The following is an 18,473-nucleotide window of genomic DNA, read 5'->3' as shown; positions in this document are numbered from 1 at the left end:
CCGCACACCGTGCCGTGTGGGCGGGGGCTGGGCTCCCGGCGGACGGGCGGGCCGCACCTGGCAGCTGGAGGTGGCGGCCGGACCGAGCGCGGTCCGTCCGAAAGCAGCGCTGCGGGACGCTCCCCTCGGCCAGGGCCCGGCGCAGGGGCCCGGTACTCCTCCCCCGGCTCCGCACGCGTATTCCACCCCCGCGGCCACCCTCGGAGCAGCGCCTCACCCAGACGCACCGTATTCCACCGACTCTGAGCAGGCCCCCAAGCCCGGGACGGGGCGGGCCGCCCCGCCCCACCGCCCCCGGCCCAGGCGAGGCCGGGCCGCCCGATCCAGCCCCCACCGTCCTCCCCGCCCCGCGGCGCTGCGGAGCTCCCCGCCCTCGCTCCTCGCTCTCGCTCCGCCGGCCGCTGCGGCATCCCCGGGCGGCGGGACCGGCGGCGACCGGCGACCCGCCCCCCACCCCCGCGCACGGCCCGGTCCCCCCGCGGGCCCCGGGACTCGTCCCTGAGGCGGGCGCGGTGTGACGGGGGCCTCCCGCCGGGCCCGGCTCCGGAGGCGCAACGATGCCGGCAGCCCGTGCCGGGCCGCGCAGGGCCGCCCTGCGGCCGCAGCACCGCGGCGCCCCGTCTGCGGCGAGCCGCCCGCCCCTGGGCACCCTCTCCACCCCGCTCGCCTCCTCCTCCCACGGAGCCACCCTCCTCCTCCGCCCCCTCTCCCTGGCAGCCTCCTCCCCGCCCTTCCCCGCACTCCACGCCGGTGCCGGAGCCGCGCGTCACTCGGGCTCCAGCCCCGCCGCAGACATGGCGACACTGACAGCGGTCCAGCCGCTCACGCTGGACAGAGGTAAGCGCGGCGCCCGCCGCTCCCCGCTCTCCGCCGCTCCCCGCCCGCTCCGCGCCCTGCTCGGGGGGCGGCCGCGGCGCAGCGCGGGGTCCTGCCTCGCAGCCCCAGCGCGGCGGGCGCTGCAGCAGCGGCTCTCCCGGTGCCGCCGGCCGTGCCGGCGGGCGGCGGGGGGGCGCCTCCCCGCGGGGCTCGGGTGGGCGGCAGGAGAAGGGCTGGCATGGAGGACGTAAAACTTTGCCCGGGCAGGCAGTCGGGGTAGGGCCGGCATCCTGCCGGCGGGAGCGCGGCGGCGCCGCGGGCGCGGGATGTGGCTGGGCAGCCAGCGCTCCTCTCCGCGCCGCGGGGCCGCTCCGCCGCCTCCGCCCTGCAGGGCTCCCCCGTGGGCGGCCGAGCCGGGAGCCCCCGCGCCGCCGCCCCCGCAGGTGACTGGCGGGGGGCGGGGGGGAGGCGGGCCGCGGCGGGGGCAGCGGCTCCGGCCGGCGGTGCCCACTCTCCCGAGTGGGGAGCCCCAGCCTCCCGGGGAGCCACGGTCGTTCGTCGGCAAAATGGGGCGTTCTGGGGGGCTGGCGGGGGGTGACGGCAACTTCTCTGTTCGCTGGCCGGAATGATGCTGCCCCACAGAACGGCGCGTCGTCGCTTTCCTGTAGACGAGCCCTCGGCCGGGATAGGGGGAGCGGTCGGTGTGTTGCCAGCCTTGGGACTGTGTCAGTAACCTGACCGAAGTGATACAAGAGGGTGCTGAAATCTTGAAGTTATGTGAAAATTCGACTTTTGCCTCCAGGCTGTGGAAATTTGACGTCTCCTTCCCAGTGCATTTGTGCCTGTAATAAGGCTCAGCAGAAACGTTATTAGATTTCTGTGGGTTACAGAGGAGAGTAACTTACCATTCTGATTTGGTTTGCTCCTTCAGCTCCATTCGTTAGAGATGTCTAACAGCTCCCAGGTTCAGCATCCTGAATTGCCGGGGTGTCCTTCTTCCTAACTCCCATCCCTGGGCTCCAAAAGGCTCCCAGCATGCATAAATCTTGTAGTCTTGAAAGCATGATTGAGGCCAGTGCCTTGGGCTTTTAAACATTTTGTTGCAGAGGATTAAGATGGGCTTTCTAAGCAAAACGCAGAGGTTGTTGCTGTAAATCCTATGCAAAAGAAACCTGACAACTCAGTTTCAAAACAGTAAAGGACAGGTAGGCACCTTTTCTAGAACCCATTTGGGAACAGAACAGCCCACAAAGTACTCTAAATATGGCTAAAATTCCAACAGTAGTAGAAAAGAAGAATCTAAAGTTAATTTTATTGAAATAACAAAATGCTAGCATGCACTTCAAATTAAACTGCTCAGAAATCCACTGTGTAATCTACAGTTTCACCCTAATACTGTTTTCAGTAAGCAGGACAAATCTATTTCCTGGCAAAGGGTTGAACAGATGGCAATCCATTAGCAAACCTGGCTTTTCAAAAGAAAGTATTACTATTTCAGAATTACACATTCCTTTTCATTACTAAAACTATGCTTTAAAACATCCACAATACACAAAAATGCAAATTAGTCCCAATTTAAATACAAGCATCTGTTGTCTCTGTCCAGGATATGCCTAACCATTTGGCAGAGGTGCCAACATTACAGTTTCCCTGGTCATCAGCCAGGGATGATACCAGTGTGAGTGAGATATAACATCACAGAATGATAGGATGTGGTGTGCAAAAGGGAAATACAGATAAGATGTAGATGTAAATACTGCACCTGGCCTGCAGAAAGCCATTTCGTCAGAGGGATACACTTCGTCATCTGTAACATGTTGCTCCTACGTCAGTTGAAGATGGTGGGCTGAAGCAGCCCCAGAAGCAACTAGACCAAGCCCACTGCTTCCAGGTATTTGCTCTGTCATCTTTCACAGCCGTGAAAAAAGGAAAGTGTGACATGGTGAGATTTTCCAGATTTCTGTTGCTTTTATTAAAGCAGACGCAGCTACGTTTACTGTCACTGTGTTTTGCACAGCTTTGCTGTGATCTAGGCACAGCCTCGAAAAGTCTTGTACACTCATATCCACTTTGCCGTGTCCCATGGAGAGCTCAGCGCAGAAGAAAATAGCGAGCGTTTCAGAAGAGGTGGCATTAATAACCTTGCATTGCTGGGGGAATTGCTGCTTGATCTCTGTCCAGGAAGGGTTCTGCATTTGCCTCGCTAAGGGTCACCGAAACAGTAAAACATCATATAGCTACATACATTAGAAATCCGAATTGCAGTCTGACATGGTCTCCTCCTGGCCAAAAACTTATACACAATATTCTAGTGTGGAGATAGGAGTTTTTTTAAAGCCTGACGTAAATGGAATTCAAAGCCTGTGTGGTAAAATGAATTTCCATTTAAAGGTGAAGGGCATGTTGTGTGTGAATGATTGAAAGCCAATTACATTCTGGAAGATTACTTCAGTCCAAAGCACAGGAATTAATTTCCTTAATTCTTGTCATCATGTGCCTTTCTACCTGCACAAATGTGTGCAAGTTCCATTAGGGCTCTTTAATATGTGGAACAAGTTCACAAAATAATGGAAATTTTAATCACTTACTATTTAATCTCAAAGGCTTTTGCCTGACCTTTGTGTGGTGCTCTGCTGGGGGGAGGGGAAGGAATCAGCAACTGTTGCAGAGAGGAAAACTCAAGCAGTGGAGCTACATGTGAGTACCACTTAGGGAGGATGGCCCCAGTGTTTGGGTGCTTTGGGAGGGTGAAGAGCCTGCCTGCTGGGTGTCTTCCAACAGCCAAGTAAGTCTTCTCCATAAAAAAAAGTGCACCCTTCTTATCTTTATTGCACATGTCTCACATGCTAAATTGATACCACCTCACTGGCAATCTCTGGTGTCCATCAGAGCTAACTGGGGGAGCTTTTTAGGCTGATTCGAAGCTTAAACCCTGAAGGTGTAGGGAACTACACCTTGTTCCAGGTTGAGTCAGAAAGTTACAGTGCTGTCTTTCATAAAATGGCAAGCAGAAAAAGTAAGGTTGAGATTTTTTTTCTTTTTTCATTTGTTTAAGCTTATGGGCTTTTAAGTACATTCCCAGCTTAATTTACCTCCATTAAAAAAAAACAAAACCAAAGTGGTCACTCCAAACCAAAAGGGAAACATTTAAAAATATCTGTACAATTTGGTTTTTACTTCTTCCACAGGTATGTCTTTAGTAAGAACTTGGTTGACACTGATTTTTGTTGGAGAGTGCTCTGGTTGCAGTTAGTTGGCAGTTTCCTACAGTATCTATTTGTATTGGCAACAGTTTCTATTTGTATTGGCACACCACTCCTCACATCTTACATCTTGTCCTTCTCTATATAGGATGGGCAGTGCTGCCTTTGCCTCTTCTCTCAATGTCCTTTGTCTTCCCTCAGTCCACCCCATGACCAACACTTTAGTAGCCAGAGCCCCGCACCTCCCTTTGCGTGCCATCTTCTGTTGCCTTGCTCTTCTCAAAGCCTCAGAGCAGTTAACTCCATCGCTGTGTGCATTGCCCACAACCCTTACCCGTTTTCACTGTTCAGAAACCCGACTTCCTTCTCTAATCCTCTGTTGTTCTGCTGTCCATGACCATCAGCACCTCACCAGCTTAACATCTCAAATGCTGCATGCACATCCAGCGGCAATGTTCTGCTTTTCTCCAAGGGTAGTGGCATCTGCCCCAGTCAGCTTGGCGTCTTTGTGGTTCTCTGAGGATCTCCTGTGAGTTCCTGTGTGCTGCAGGTACATGTTGTGAGCAATTAGGAATTAAAGGAAGCTTGTTGTGGTTGGGATCACTTAAAGGGTGTGTTAGCAGCATCTGATGGAAACATTTTCTGCAAGTACCATTATGCTCCCAGAAGTACATTGGGAGGGAATATATTTCTGTGCTTCCCTTGGCACTCTTTCCTGGAGTGGTCATCTGGAGGCGAGCAAATTGAAGCAGATGTCTTTCTGGCTATGTATAATTGATGTTCTTCTCTGTCTGAACTTTTTTATTTTGTTAAACTTCCAGCAAATTTTTCATAAAGCTTATCTTTGATATTTACTTGTGCTCTTCCTTCCAAGATGAGAATCTGCTTTGAAGGAAAGCTGACCATGTATTTTTCCAGATTGCTGCAAAACCTCATCCCAGTTCATCTCTGCATAGGACCATGAAAACATCAGCTTTAAAAGGGCACTTTTGAAAAGTTCTTGAAAATTATAAAATTAGCCTGCGCAAAGACCTTCTTATGATTAAGAGCAAGGGAATGTCTTTTCATGTGAAGGGGGGATTTCAACTGTCTTTTGTTAATAATCCGTGTCCTATTATGTTTTTCCTTATATAGTTACGATTCATGTCACCGATGGTTTCACTTCTTCATGTGACTGAGGATAAAAGAAGAAATTTGAATAGACTGACTATACAGGGCTGTTATTTTGATCCCTGTGAAGTTTTCTAACAAGGTCATAGCTATTAGCTATTGCCAACCAAATTTCTATTGCCTTCGAATACATCCTTGGAAACTGGAAAGAACTCTTGCTCTTTGGTTGTAATGTGTAACTGAGTTCTGTTGTTTTTTTATGAATTCAAGCAAGTATTTTTCCAGTGGAGTGTGTGTCCCAGATCTTCTTGAAAATCCTTTATAAAGCACCATGTTCAGTGGCAGTAAATAAAAATATGAATGGATTTGGAATTGCCATCAGCTGTTAGAGGTGGCAGGCAAACCCTGCCAGATGTGGTACTGGATGGCACCTGACCATTAATATACATTGGTACTTGCTAGAGTACTCCTCCTTCCTTCCTTGTCATCTCTTCTTATAATTTTTCTTCTCATTACATCCTCATAGCCTACATAAATGGGGATTTTTCCCCATCTGTGCCCATATATATGCATATAACAGAAATTATATTGAACATAGATTGCAGTAGACTGTGCATATTTTAATAGAATGTATGTTATCTTAGGGGGAAAAAAATGCAACGTACTCACCAGGAAGAGAAAATCAGATTCATTAAGTGTGAAATACAGTCCTTGACAGAGGAGCACCATAAGGCCAGAGCTCTCTCATGCAGGGTGAAGGCCTGTGGAGCAGTGCTAAGCGATGTGCTGCTCCCTGCCTGGCTCCCTGTCTGTCACAGGGATGTCTTCTCTTGCTCTTCAGCCTAGCATGCTAAAATTGAAAAATACTTCTGCAAGTGCCGCACGCTTTAAGTCTTAACGTTTCTCTGCTTGGTATGCCAACTGAGGATACATAAATAACCAAATTTATTCTTCCAAGAAAAAGAAAAAAGCCTATTGTTTGTAGGAACAGAAAAAAAAGTGACAATTCTAGTCATAGGCTGAAATGTTTGTGTTTTTTACATAAGTCTGTCAACATGTACTTGATTTTTTAAAATGTGTTTTTATGAAGGCATGGATTAAGATATTTATGGGTGATGACTGGGATGTTTTGTGAGGATCTGTGCAGTTCAAGTGTTGGTTAGTTAAGTGTGCAGTTCAGCTGCCTCCTGGAGCTCTGGAGCTGGAGGAGGAGCAAGTACCTACCTACATGTCATCTTCGGTTTTCATGAGCAGTGTAAAAACACATGGTTTGAAAAGTTAATTGGATATGACCAGCTTAAATGTGTCTGGCAGCATGGGTTTGACCTGAAGAGGTACTGGGGCACATGGTGGCACAGGAGCTCTATGCTGGGCTGGACATGCCTGAGATGGGCTGGGTGCCTACGGGAGCATCTTCAGCTGGCCTCACCTGCTCAGAGGGGGACCCTGTCCTCCAGGCCGGAGCAACTTAAGGTGACGTGCAAACTGAGAGAACTATACCTGTACAGAGACACACAGAAACACCTACAAAACTCGTGGCATCTTTTAACATTGTCATCTTTGATTTCTTAAATTTCCAGCCCTGTTTCCTTCAGAAACATGTAATTGATAATAAGATGCATCTCTGCAGAAGCTGGATGTGCAGTCAGGAAATGTTTGTGAGGCACCTTTGAAAGAGTGACCACACTTTGGCCAGCCGATGGCTATGCAGGGACCTTGTGTTCCTCCTGCTCTGTCAGGCTGAAAATATTCTTTAGACATGGTAGCAGTGAAGTAATCATTTCAGTCTCTCTAATTTATGCTGTGTAGAGCCACGTGGTAAGCTGAGCTCACCTCTGTGTGTCCTGCTTCTCATCCCTCATGGGGACCTGCTCCTGCAGCTGGGTGAAGTGGATGGAGGTTTTGACAAGCCCCTGCACAGGTGCAAGATTCACCAACAAGTTGCAGGAGTGTTAATGATTAGAAGGCACAAGAGATGCTATTTTTGTATGTAGTAAGTGTATACTTTATCGACATAATGTTGAAAAAGAAGGATTTGTTTTATAAATAACATCCCTATGCTGCTTCAGTTTCACACTGATGTCTGAGAGATATTTGTGGAACTACAGAAAAAAAACATCTTAATATAATTGTAAGCAAACAATTTGCTTAATGCCATCCTATTGCTTGAGTTGGACCCCTCTGTTGATGTTATTAGACAGAAACTTTCTTAAAAAATGTGACAGATTACTGAAGTCATCAGCTTTGTGCAGAGGATGATCTGTCCTTTGAGTTCGGTGTTTGAGGACATGTACATGCATATCTTTAATGAAGATGACACTTGTGCAAGTGCAAAAAGATACAAGCTTTTGGCTGATTGGTGTTATTTAGATACAAAATAATGTTCTTGTAGATAATGCAGTAGAATTTGAAATACAAATTATGTAAAGCTATTTATTTTACTCATCAGAAGCACAAGTAATGAGAAGTTGAGCATTTAAGAGGAATCCAAGCAAAGGCAGACACAGGGTTTTGAGAAGCATGTAACTGTACATTTGTAAGTCTATTCCATCATGCATCATGCACAGTTATTTTGTTTCACATGATGCATTTTTGATATTTTAAAAGTAATGCTTACTAACGTGCTGTAAACAGTACATGTATGTATAAATCCAGGCATTTTTAAAGTTAATCACAGTCAGCTTAATCTTCTTTTGAGACTGTTGCTGGAGAGTCAGCCTCTGAATTAGAAACATTCAGCTGTTTACTCTCCATTCTGATGAGATGATTTGATTCAGAAATGTACATTTACATACTAACAATGTTTTCCTAAGTATTTCAACCATAGGCTTGGAACTTCGATATGTTAAATACAGAGGGAGATATATATATATATACATATTTGAGAACTTGTTTTAACAGGGTCCAAAATGGAGTGATTAAACGAACTCAAAATTTCTCAAATACAACTCAGCTAAGTTACCAGAAAACTGAAGAGAGAATATTAACTCTCTTCTTGTTACCTGAGCCCACATATAAAGTCCTTTTAGGTATGTGTATGTAACAACTACGTTGTATCCATTGTATTGCCCAAATGCCATCTTTTCACTGTTGTCTCACCAGTCTCAAACCACCTAGAAAAACAGAAGATAAAATCATGATGCTAGACTTCAAGTGGCAATTTGTATTGTCACAACGTACGCACAACTCATAATGTGTTGCTACGCTAGTGCTACTTTACTAATAATTGTAAGAAAAATAGAGAAAAAATCTTGATTAGGAAGCTGTGTCTTGAGAAGAGATCGGAGGAGTGATTGTTCTTTATTATTTAGAAGATGGAACAGTGAAGTATCCATGAATACACAGAGCATCAAAGCATTGATTTTAATTGTTTCTGTATAAACACGGATAATTGTATAAGGAAAAGCGTTGCCCAAAATAGGCTCTTAATTTATTTCTGCTGAACAAAAATTACATTATTACTGGTTCTTTTCAATAAAAGCCCATGTTTAATCACTAATCCTTCACATCCACTAACTCTTTGATTTTCTTCTTCAGCCATATTTTCTGAAAAAGAGTAAATCTCCTAGACCTTAAGATATGAATCCTTTACAATCAGTTAAGCGTTGGGGAAGAATGTACTTGAAATAGATCAGGTGGATGACCGTGGCCATCAGCAGCAGTCTTAGCCCTCAGAAATTTACTTACCATTATCTCTTCACATTTTAATAGATTTGGCAGCAGTGTGTTTGTCAAATGGCATTTACTGAATCAGCACAGGAACAGAAGAATAATATAGCTGTTCTTTGTTATACAGAGCCAGACCAGGGAAACATGAAGAGGGCATGACAGCTTTAACATCTATGAAGCAGTCTTAGGAAAAAGAGGTGATTGTATATCTGATCCCCTCTGTAGTCTGATAGTCTTGTAACTCAAGAGTAATAGCTCTGGAGTTTCTACTAATTTATACAGCACCTTTTGCGTCCTAACGGTAAAACTGTGTCAAAGTATGCTGGGGGGCTCCTCATATCTTAAGTAGATACTTTGTGAAATCAGGCTGCAACCCGAGGTGAGTTCCAGATCTGCTCCTATTCTCAGCGTCGTTCAACATGTAGTACACAAAGCAACAGCACTGCAAAGGTGACAGTGAGCTCTGTTTCTCACAGGGGCTTCTGTTGCAAAGCTTTGTTAGTAACTTGCAGCAGTGCTTCAGCATAGTCACAGCTTTCTTCTAAGATCATATTTGTTTCAAAGTTGAAAGTTAACAGTGGTCAGTTGTTGATACTTACCAGCAGTGTATCTGTACTGCCTAGTTTTGTAGGGATTTATTAACAAAAGATTTTATTTATATTGCTTTCATCTTGCTGTCATAGCTATTCACATACACACTTTCAAAGAACAGGGTTTTTTTCCTTTCCTGAGAAATGACTAGTATGTAGCCAGCTACCAGAGGGATTCAATCTGCAAAAAGCAATATCCTTAAATCCACTAAAATCAAAGAGAGAATATTAACTCTCTTCTCGTTACCTGATCCTACAGATAAAGTCCTGTTAGGTATGTGTACGTAACGACTACGTTGCATCCATTGTATTGCCCAAATGCCATCTTGTCACTGTTGTCTCACCAGAGTCTCAAGCCGCCTAGAAAAACAGAAGATAAAATCGGGATGCTAGACTTCAGGTGATGGTTTGTATTGTCACAGTGTACAAGTGCCGGTAGCCCACAGCCATCTTTCTCATCTTTCTGGTAATAACAGAGAAAGATTTAAGACTAAGATTAGCTGGAGAGATAAGAACTGAGGAGAGGCAGCAGGAGACTCTGGTAATGACATACAAGCAGAGAGGTGAGAGTTACTGCTTTGGCTCAGACACAGTGCCTGTTGTGAAGGAGAATTAGCATCCCTAAGTTAACCTTGCCTCCCTTGGCGAGACACCTGTTGGGGCCTTTTTTCCTTCTTCCTGTCTTCTTCCCTGCCAACAAAAAATCTCTGATGCAAACTAAAAACACACACTGAAAGTATCAGTGTGGGAAAGGCATGAGGTTGCCCATATGGCCAAAACTTTTGTTTTGTGATGTGCACATAGGATGCATAAACACTTGCTTTTGCTTAGGCAGAGGAGCAAGAGAATGGATTTCAGCTAAAAGTGTGGGTTTTTCATCATGGTTTTCTTTGTTCAGCCAAGAATATTCCTTGTAATTATTTGTTTTCTGCTTCTCTAGCTTAGTCAACTTTTTAATTCCTTCACTGATTTTCATATTTTTCCTATATGCTTGTGAATTAAAATGCAAAAACAAGTATTCTGTTAAGTAGGGTCCTTGGGGTATGTTAATATACCAACCTTTTCTTCTTGTAATCTGGGATCAGAACCTCTAAAGTGTTTACGTTTGCAGTTTCAGCAAAGTGTCCAGGGTGCTTTTGTCTGCTGTTTAAAGCAGCTCCACTCCAGCATGGTGAACAGAGTCTGCTGAGGCAGAACTGATCCTACAAGATCAAGTGACGTTGTGATCAGGAGACAGATGAGGCTGGTGGAGAGTTATCAAAGCATCTCTTTACAAGATACCTATGGCTATGGGAGGCAGCAGACAGCTTCCTTGCTTTCACATAGTTGAACTTGTAGGAGCTTAATTCCCAGGTCTGTTCACTGTACTGAATTTCTCAGGGAGTTAAAGCTTGGCTTCAAAGGATTTTCTTTCTGTCATTTCATAGTTTCAGGAAGTCAGACAGAACTCCATTTTAGATGTCCTGTGTAGGCAAATAACTGCTTTAAACACCTGAGATCTCTCTTTTTTAAAAAAATTGCTTAAAGACTGAGAATTAAATAACAAAAAGGCTAAAGTTAAAAAATATCCTGCTTCCTATGGCAAGCAAAGGCTAATTTTTTTATTTAAGGAATGAATATATACTTACATATTCACTGTGTATGTAATACATATTTATTTGAATACAAAATAAACTTTTTTTTTAAAATGTTGCTTTTTATATCATATTTGTAGCTGACTCTCCCTAGTCAAAAAAAAGGCCAGAATCATGTCTCGTCTGTTCTGTTCAGCGGTGAGTGGCTAGCTATAAATCATAGTTATGATCACAAAAAGCAGGTATGATTAAGCAATATAAAGTCTAAACTATATACAAAGGGCAACAAAAAAGGAATTTTACCTTCCCTTCCCTTGTCTCTACAGCTAATGCAGGGGAAAAATCATAACATTCTGTTTTAAGTACTGTGTTAAAAAAATTTCAGTGCTCTTCTATATGCACGTTCAGCTTTATTTTTTAATCTTTTCTCTTAAAGGATAATTTAGTAACTTGTTTTCATGTCGATGCTGTGTTCAATACCTACTATACAAAAGCAGTGTCAAATGTAAAGGGTTGGTGTATCTATAGTGTCTTATTTCTTACAGATGGCAAAATGTTCTGGTGAAAATTTTTGAATTTCTATTTATGCACCGTCTCATCCTGATTGCTTTAGAAATTGCAATGAAACTAATAATTTGGGGGAATAAAAATTATATCAGTGTTTAAAAATTATCATGTTTTAAGGTTAATTTTAAATGCCCATCTTTGAAAATTCTGAATTGTATTGTTACTCTTCAGGCCTCAAATTAAGCCAATGAAACTCATCTTATTGAAATGATCCTGAATTACGCATTAATTCTGTCTTTACTGTTCTGTGATTTATGGTTATTCCTTTAAAAAGCAATAATGGAAATGTGATAGTAGATTGATATCTCTTTCTGTCACATGCACGCACGCAAACCAAATCTGAAAATTGCTGACAAAATTGGTCCAGTGACTTACATGGGTTATGTGAAGGCTTCGAGGAAAAAACAGAAGACTGGGTCTATCTATGTACAGTAATTAATATTCTAAGATGATTGACCAAAGTAAAGCAAATCCAGTTCTCCTAGTTTGCCTTCATGGTAGGTTAGGGCTATGAAAATCCCTAGTTGAGGAGAACACAAATCACTTGTTAAAACTTAGAAGAGTGGGAAGCAGCGAGGAGATTACTGAAGACATTGTAGACATTGTGAGGTTCAGAGAACATAGAGAAGCATAATTTTTCATTTAAGGGAATCTTTTGAATGTTGCCTTTAAACACTAAGCAGAGTATTCGGGAGCAGTATGTCTGAAACGGCAGTATTTCAGTATTTCAGGCAGAACGCCTGAAACAGCAAAAATGACTGAAATGGCTGGAGAGCCCTGCAGGGCTTTTGTGGTGTTGAGGATGCTGGATGGAGGGGTCTCCACATAGTTTGCTGTCTGTATGTGAATCGCAGGTGGCACTGCTTTCTCTGCGAATAAACTGTGTCCTTTCTATAAGTAATTTTGCTAAACGTCTCAAACCTTTGCTGTCATATTCACGTGTTCCTGCCAAAACTGCTTGGAAAACTCATGGTATATAACACTGCCGTGGGGTGTGCAACAGCTGGGTCATAGGGCCTCTGAAGAATGGAGTGAAGCAGAGAACTTGGATGCTCGTGGTGTGCCTGAGAAGCTACACCCAGGCAAAACCTGGGTGCGGCTCAAACACATAGAAACATATAGACCAAAACATGGTCCGATGAGCAGCCAAAGAAAATGAGCCTGCCCCAGGCAGTGGGGGAATGTATGTAGAAACACATGGGGATGAGCTGTTAATGTCATTGGGGGCAGTCAGTTCATATCAGGCAAAAGGAGACAGACAAGAGATACACTCAATTCTATTTCATTGTTGATTTTTCTCATACATAAGAAGGAAAAAGTCCATAAAACCATTGGTTAAGACATATTTAAAAGCATTAACTAAAAAACATGTTGGTCTGCCTGTTAATGATGCTGTTCTTGTCAAATGTAACTGTTCTGAAGTACAGTGTCTCCTGGACCACATGGAGATAAATTTGCATGAGTCATTCACTATATATCCGGACAGTAAGAGTGGGTTTCATCATACTGATGTAAATGTCTAATACGTAGGATGCAGGCATGTACATCTCAGCTAATCATCGAGTCTCCCTTTTTAGTCAACAAAGGGAACAGGCACTCCCGGAGTATGATTCATCTCATCTAAAATAGGTCAGATGAATTGTAGCCTCAAAGTGTCTGTTTTTCCTCATTGACTGTAACAGCAGTCGAGGGTGAGTCGCTGAGCTGTCAATGTCTACATCAGAAGCGTGGAGGCTTGAAACCCTCACTGCAAGATGAATCATGAGAGCTTTGTATGGTTGTTCTTTGTCATATTTGTTTGTGCATTCATAGTGATGCTTAACCAGGGGAGTATAAAGTGACACTGCATTAAATCTGTAACTGCTACCCATATCATCTAAACTAGAGTATGAAAGCACTGGTAGTATTATTTTTTCTATAAACCACTATAAAGTGTTGAATAATGTTGCTGTTTTCTAACAGCTTAGCTCATTGCTCCCTGCACATCAAGTCTGAATTACCATGATGAGGTACACCTTTATGCTTACTGATTAGCATGAAATTTGAGGCAAGATAAATATCAATTTAAATGGGCAAAAAAAAAGCTGTTCTTTGCTTTAATGTTTCTGAACTCTCCAGATTAGATTATATAAATATATTAAATTAATAGAAGAGCTTTTGTATTCCAGGAGAGCACTGTGCTGATAGTAAGGAACCAAAGAGGTGAATGGAGGCATATTGGACAATCTGGTATTTGACACCAGAGTAGGAATTGCCATGTGGTACAAAGCAATGACTGACAGCAGAGCTCTAGTAATACAGAAAATTTTCAGAAGATACATGCTGAAAATTTTCCAAAGCTGGTACTTGAACCATGTAGTCACATAAACAGTTTGATAGAATGTACTAGGGCTACTGTCTATGAATTATGAATGAACTTTGCTAATCACCATGGAATTCTAATTGCCCAACCATTGATTACCTCTGCCATTTGTTAGTGTTTGGGGAAGACTGCTAAACACAATAAAGCATCCTGTATCGGCTTTGGGAATTATGATAAAAAGTTCACAGAATAACATTAAGAATTCTGGAATGCATTCTCATGAGCTTAAAGGAATAACTAAACCTGAATGGAAGTATTGGAGGAATGAAAAACGACTGACATTTGAAAGGACCTGTTATATCATGGAAATTCTTCACCTTCAGCCTTATTAAAGGTCTTCAAAGACGATGGAACAGAGCTTAAAAATTCCAGGATTATTATTCTGTAATGCCATGGTGAAGCTATGAATATTTTAGAGACTTACTGAGTATCCTTGCTGTCAGTTTGTAGTGATGTTCTATATCTCTGAGGTACCAAAGGGTGGTGTTGATGCAGCACATTTACTTTTCCTAGTAACTGGCATACTAATTCAGTGAAGGTCTCCAGAATTAACAGGAACAAGGCGTAGAAAGACCTCAAGAAGATGAGAAACCTGTTCTCTAATATCTTCTTAATAAACAAGTGATCACTGTATTTTGGCTTTGGGAACAACCCAACAGCATAATTTCTAGAGCAGTTACCAGAGCAAAGAAATACTGTGTTTCTGAATGATTACTGTTTGAACCCAAACTAGTATTACACAGCATTGTTGCTACTATTTAACTGCCTAATAGTCTCATAAGTCAGAGGATAATACATTTATTTTAAGGACTGCAGCTCACTCATAGACTAACACAAGAGAGAAAGGTTAGACATTGGTAGATATACCACAGTTTTCACATTTTGCAGTATAAAGCATGCACGTGTGTTCTTTTTCAAGAGTCACTGTAGTATTAGATGGGACATATTTAGCATGCTAAAATACTTTGCTACACTCTTCCTAATAATTTTCAACCTATCTACTAAACTGAAACAAACAAACCCTGCACAAAATCTACCGGAGTGAACCCCCAGACTGGACAACTTCCACAGAATGCTGAAGCCTGGACTACCCAATTTTAACAGTAAAGTGAAAGAGCACCGAGTTCAGACCAGCCAGGTTTCTTTCTGTGGATTCATAATCTGCTTTCAAGTTGTAAAAGCTGAATTGCAAAGTGTTGGAAATAGCATTGACTTTTCAAAGAATTCAGCAAATTAAATATATCAGTCTACATTGCTAGCTATTTGAATAAAAATCAGCAAGTGAAAACAATATATAACAGAACAAAGTGATAACTAAGCCAGATGACTTTTCTTTCAACTGCTGTATGCTGTATGGCTATGTATACATGATTCAACTTTGTTTAGTATTACATGAGAGTGTTCCACTTGTATCACAGTATGGTACTTTGCTAGTTCTGTGTTCTAGTGATTCCTCTCTTTGTTAGGGTTTGTATAGTAGTAACTTTCTGCTTGTGTCCTGCTAGCAACGTATGTGAAACTTCATTCAAATGAAAATACAGAAGGAACATTTAAAATGAAGATTCTTTTTTCTGAGAGTCATGCTTTTCTTTTGATGAGTGCACTTGATAAAATGTGTTCCACCCACAGCCCCCTGCCTTCTATGTATTTCACTGATAATGTGACCCACCATGCTGAAACAGTATTATTTACTGAAAGGCTGTAGGCAAGCATGATGATAAGAAGACAAAAAGGGAAGTGAATGTTAAACAGAATGGGAGAGAAAGGAATTGTGCATATTATGAGGAAATCAGAAAAAAATGGTAAAACAAAAAAAGTGTGGTTAGAGTTGGATATAATAAGTGCATATTGCTTTTAAAATGTATGCATCTTAGTATACAGAGGAATAATGCTACCCACATTGTTACTCAAAATTCCCACTAATTTCTATGGGAAATGAAGATAGATTTCAATTATATTGGCATGAGTTTAGTGTTAGCATAATGGAGCTCATATTTTGGAAAATGTTTGAGAGTAGGCAAAACAATCCTTTTCAGAAGTTGTGTTTAAAAACACGTGCTCCTAACAAAGCATCAGCTGGCAACAAACAGCTCTGGCCCTGAACACATGCCTCATTTTCATCCTGTAATTTTACCTGATGAAGCTCTATTATTCTGTATTCTACCATGAGCAATATCCCACTAGCCATTGCCAAACTGATCAAGCTGTGGGCCTAACTGTGACAAGAGTAAGAAGACTGCTTATTCTTAACAGATATGATAGGTGAATAATAAATCAAAGCGAGAACTTGGGCAGCAGCATTCATGTATTTTAGCATGTTGGATGAATTTGGAAGTGTGGAGAATGAGAATGCTCTTGGAATATTCTGCTTTTTCTGTACTCCCAACCACTTCTGAATCACAAAGTTAAGTAATGTAGTATTAGCAAATAATGACAACTTGGTGCCCAGTTTTGCCTGTGAGACTGCATACTAAACACCTGTGCCAGGCTTTTCAACCAGAATTTGAATTTATCATTTGTATTGTAACACTTGTCACTTTAGAAGTGCTTAATTGTCATCTACAGTCTGGTCCATGCCCTAGGGAAATGTTTAGACCCATATTTAGTCTTTTAGATCGATTAACGTGCCTAAAGCTATTTATGTTTCCTTCTGGATCAGACCAGATTTCTCAATTAGTACAAATTTTTCATTGAATATCATTTAGTTCAGGACCACAGCACTTCAGGGGTGATTCACAGAATTTGCAGGTGTAGTGATGAAACTTCTAAGCAACTGCAAAACAGCAACCAATCTGTCAGCTGTGGCACCGACCTTCTACAAGTATAGCTTGTGAGACGGTGAGTTCGAAACTTACCTGAACTGACACTGGAAAAGGCCCCAGTCTGATTTAGAATTACTGAGTAGCTATCATGTATCACATGAATTTTAGAGGCCTTATCTGATCTATTATGGTAGGCTGTTGAAGCTCCTTCAGAATTAATCACCTAATTGCTTTGTGCTGTCTGACATAGCAGTTTGCACCAATTGGTACTAATAACTGGGGAGTGTGAGTTTAGTATTTAGCTAACTGCAAGTCTTGGGTGGCAGATACAGACTTAAAAGAAAAAAATCCAAAGTAAATTGTTTGATAGTTTTGTTAGAAAATCATTGTGACATTATTATTACTGAGAACATTAAAAATCTTGTTTGTTGCATCATATTTTTTAATGCATTGCCATTCTTTTGCACTCCATTGACATGGTTCTTGCTAAAGAGTATACTTACCTCTTCTTAAATCTCAAAACCATCCTTTTTGAAGTATTTGCTGCCATCGGTCATATTCTTCTTTCTAGAATCTCATTTTTTCTTGATTTGCATGGCCACCTTATTTCCCAGATCTCTTCTTAGCTTTCTGATCACCACTTCAGTAAGTGCTTTAGAAGGGCATTACTTGGTACACCTCCACATCATCTCTTCCCTTTCTATTTGCAAATACAGCTTCAACTGGTGTCTCCATACATGTACCTCACAAACCTGCTTCATTAATCCCTCACACCAAGGTTTATGTCTCTCAGATGACCCCTTTTGAATGATACTGGCTACGTCTCTGCCAGCAGATAGTGTGGAGTGGAGAAACAGGCAGATCAGGAAAGCAAACGAGGTGCTGAGGACCTCACGACCACATTGTGTGCATTGTGCAGAGATTATCTCAGGCGAGCTGTGGTCTAGTAGCATGGACTGGGTGCCCACTAGCAGTTGAAGCACTGCTTGGAGCAAAAGCGCAAGTGCAGTCTTTGAACATGGGGTTAGGGTTAGTTTCATCTGAAAGTTCATGAGCTCCAAGACTGCTCTTGTGATGCAAACTACAGCCCAGTAAGTGGAAATATCCTTCCAAAAGAAACACTGCATGCTTTCTGCCATGCTTCCTCTCAGACTTAGAGCTATTTGTTTGGCAGATGCCAAAGCCTGAGAATTCTTTGGGTGTTAATCTACTATGGCACAACCTACCATGTTGACCAGTTGCCTGCCTCTTTTAATTAAATTTTAATTTTTTTGAGATGTCATCTTCTCTTTTCCTAACATTGATTCAGCTGGATATTAATTATTTTCTTATAAATGCAAATATACAATTATGATTTTGTTCCTGTTGCAGCTCATCTACTGTCATCTCTTTTCTATTTCCAGAAAACTTCTCATGTCTTTGTTGTATATCTGGTCAGTATAGCTCAGCTACAAGCCAAGGATTGTAAGAACTGTTTCAATTAGCATAATCTCCCAGTCACAAACAGTAAAATCTTTGTCATCGTAAAGGAGAATTATATAATGTTGCTTCTAGCCATTGTAGTCATTTTGGATTTGTGTAGTTGGCAGGGAGAGCGTTTATTTCTTTATTCTGTGTTAAAGCAGAGAATTAAATGCCTCAACTGTTGTTATATCATTTAGTACTATGCATTCATTTCATCACTAGGATACAGACCTATATTTAGTAGAGTGGTGTGACTGGCCAGCAGTGGCTCTGGTGGCTATGCAAAAGACACTACAAGATGTGAGAATGACCACACAGTCAAGACTTGCCATGTTCCACTATACCAGCAAACCTAC

At 42.4% G+C, this 18,473-nt stretch overlaps 1 protein-coding gene across 1 annotated transcript in view; it reads left to right on the top strand.

The window, feature by feature from the left end:
- Nucleotides 1-416: 416 nt before the first annotated feature.
- The window catches only part of LIN7A (lin-7 homolog A, crumbs cell polarity complex component), a 51,026-nt gene continuing 32,969 nt past the window's right edge, over nt 417-18,473 (top strand). Inside the window, exon 1 of the mRNA XM_040596717.1 lies at nt 417-837. Within this exon, the coding sequence (XP_040452651.1) occupies nt 558-837 (280 nt within the window). The 5' untranslated portion in view covers nt 417-557. The remainder of the gene's footprint in view (nt 838-18,473) is intronic.

The sequence above is a fragment of the Falco naumanni genome, chromosome 5 (assembly GCF_017639655.2).
Source record: "Falco naumanni isolate bFalNau1 chromosome 5, bFalNau1.pat, whole genome shotgun sequence".
In the NCBI taxonomy this organism is placed as follows: domain Eukaryota; kingdom Metazoa; phylum Chordata; class Aves; order Falconiformes; family Falconidae; genus Falco; species Falco naumanni.
Note: the sequence above shows the minus strand (reverse complement) of the source record. Positions and strands in the feature narration are given on the sequence as shown.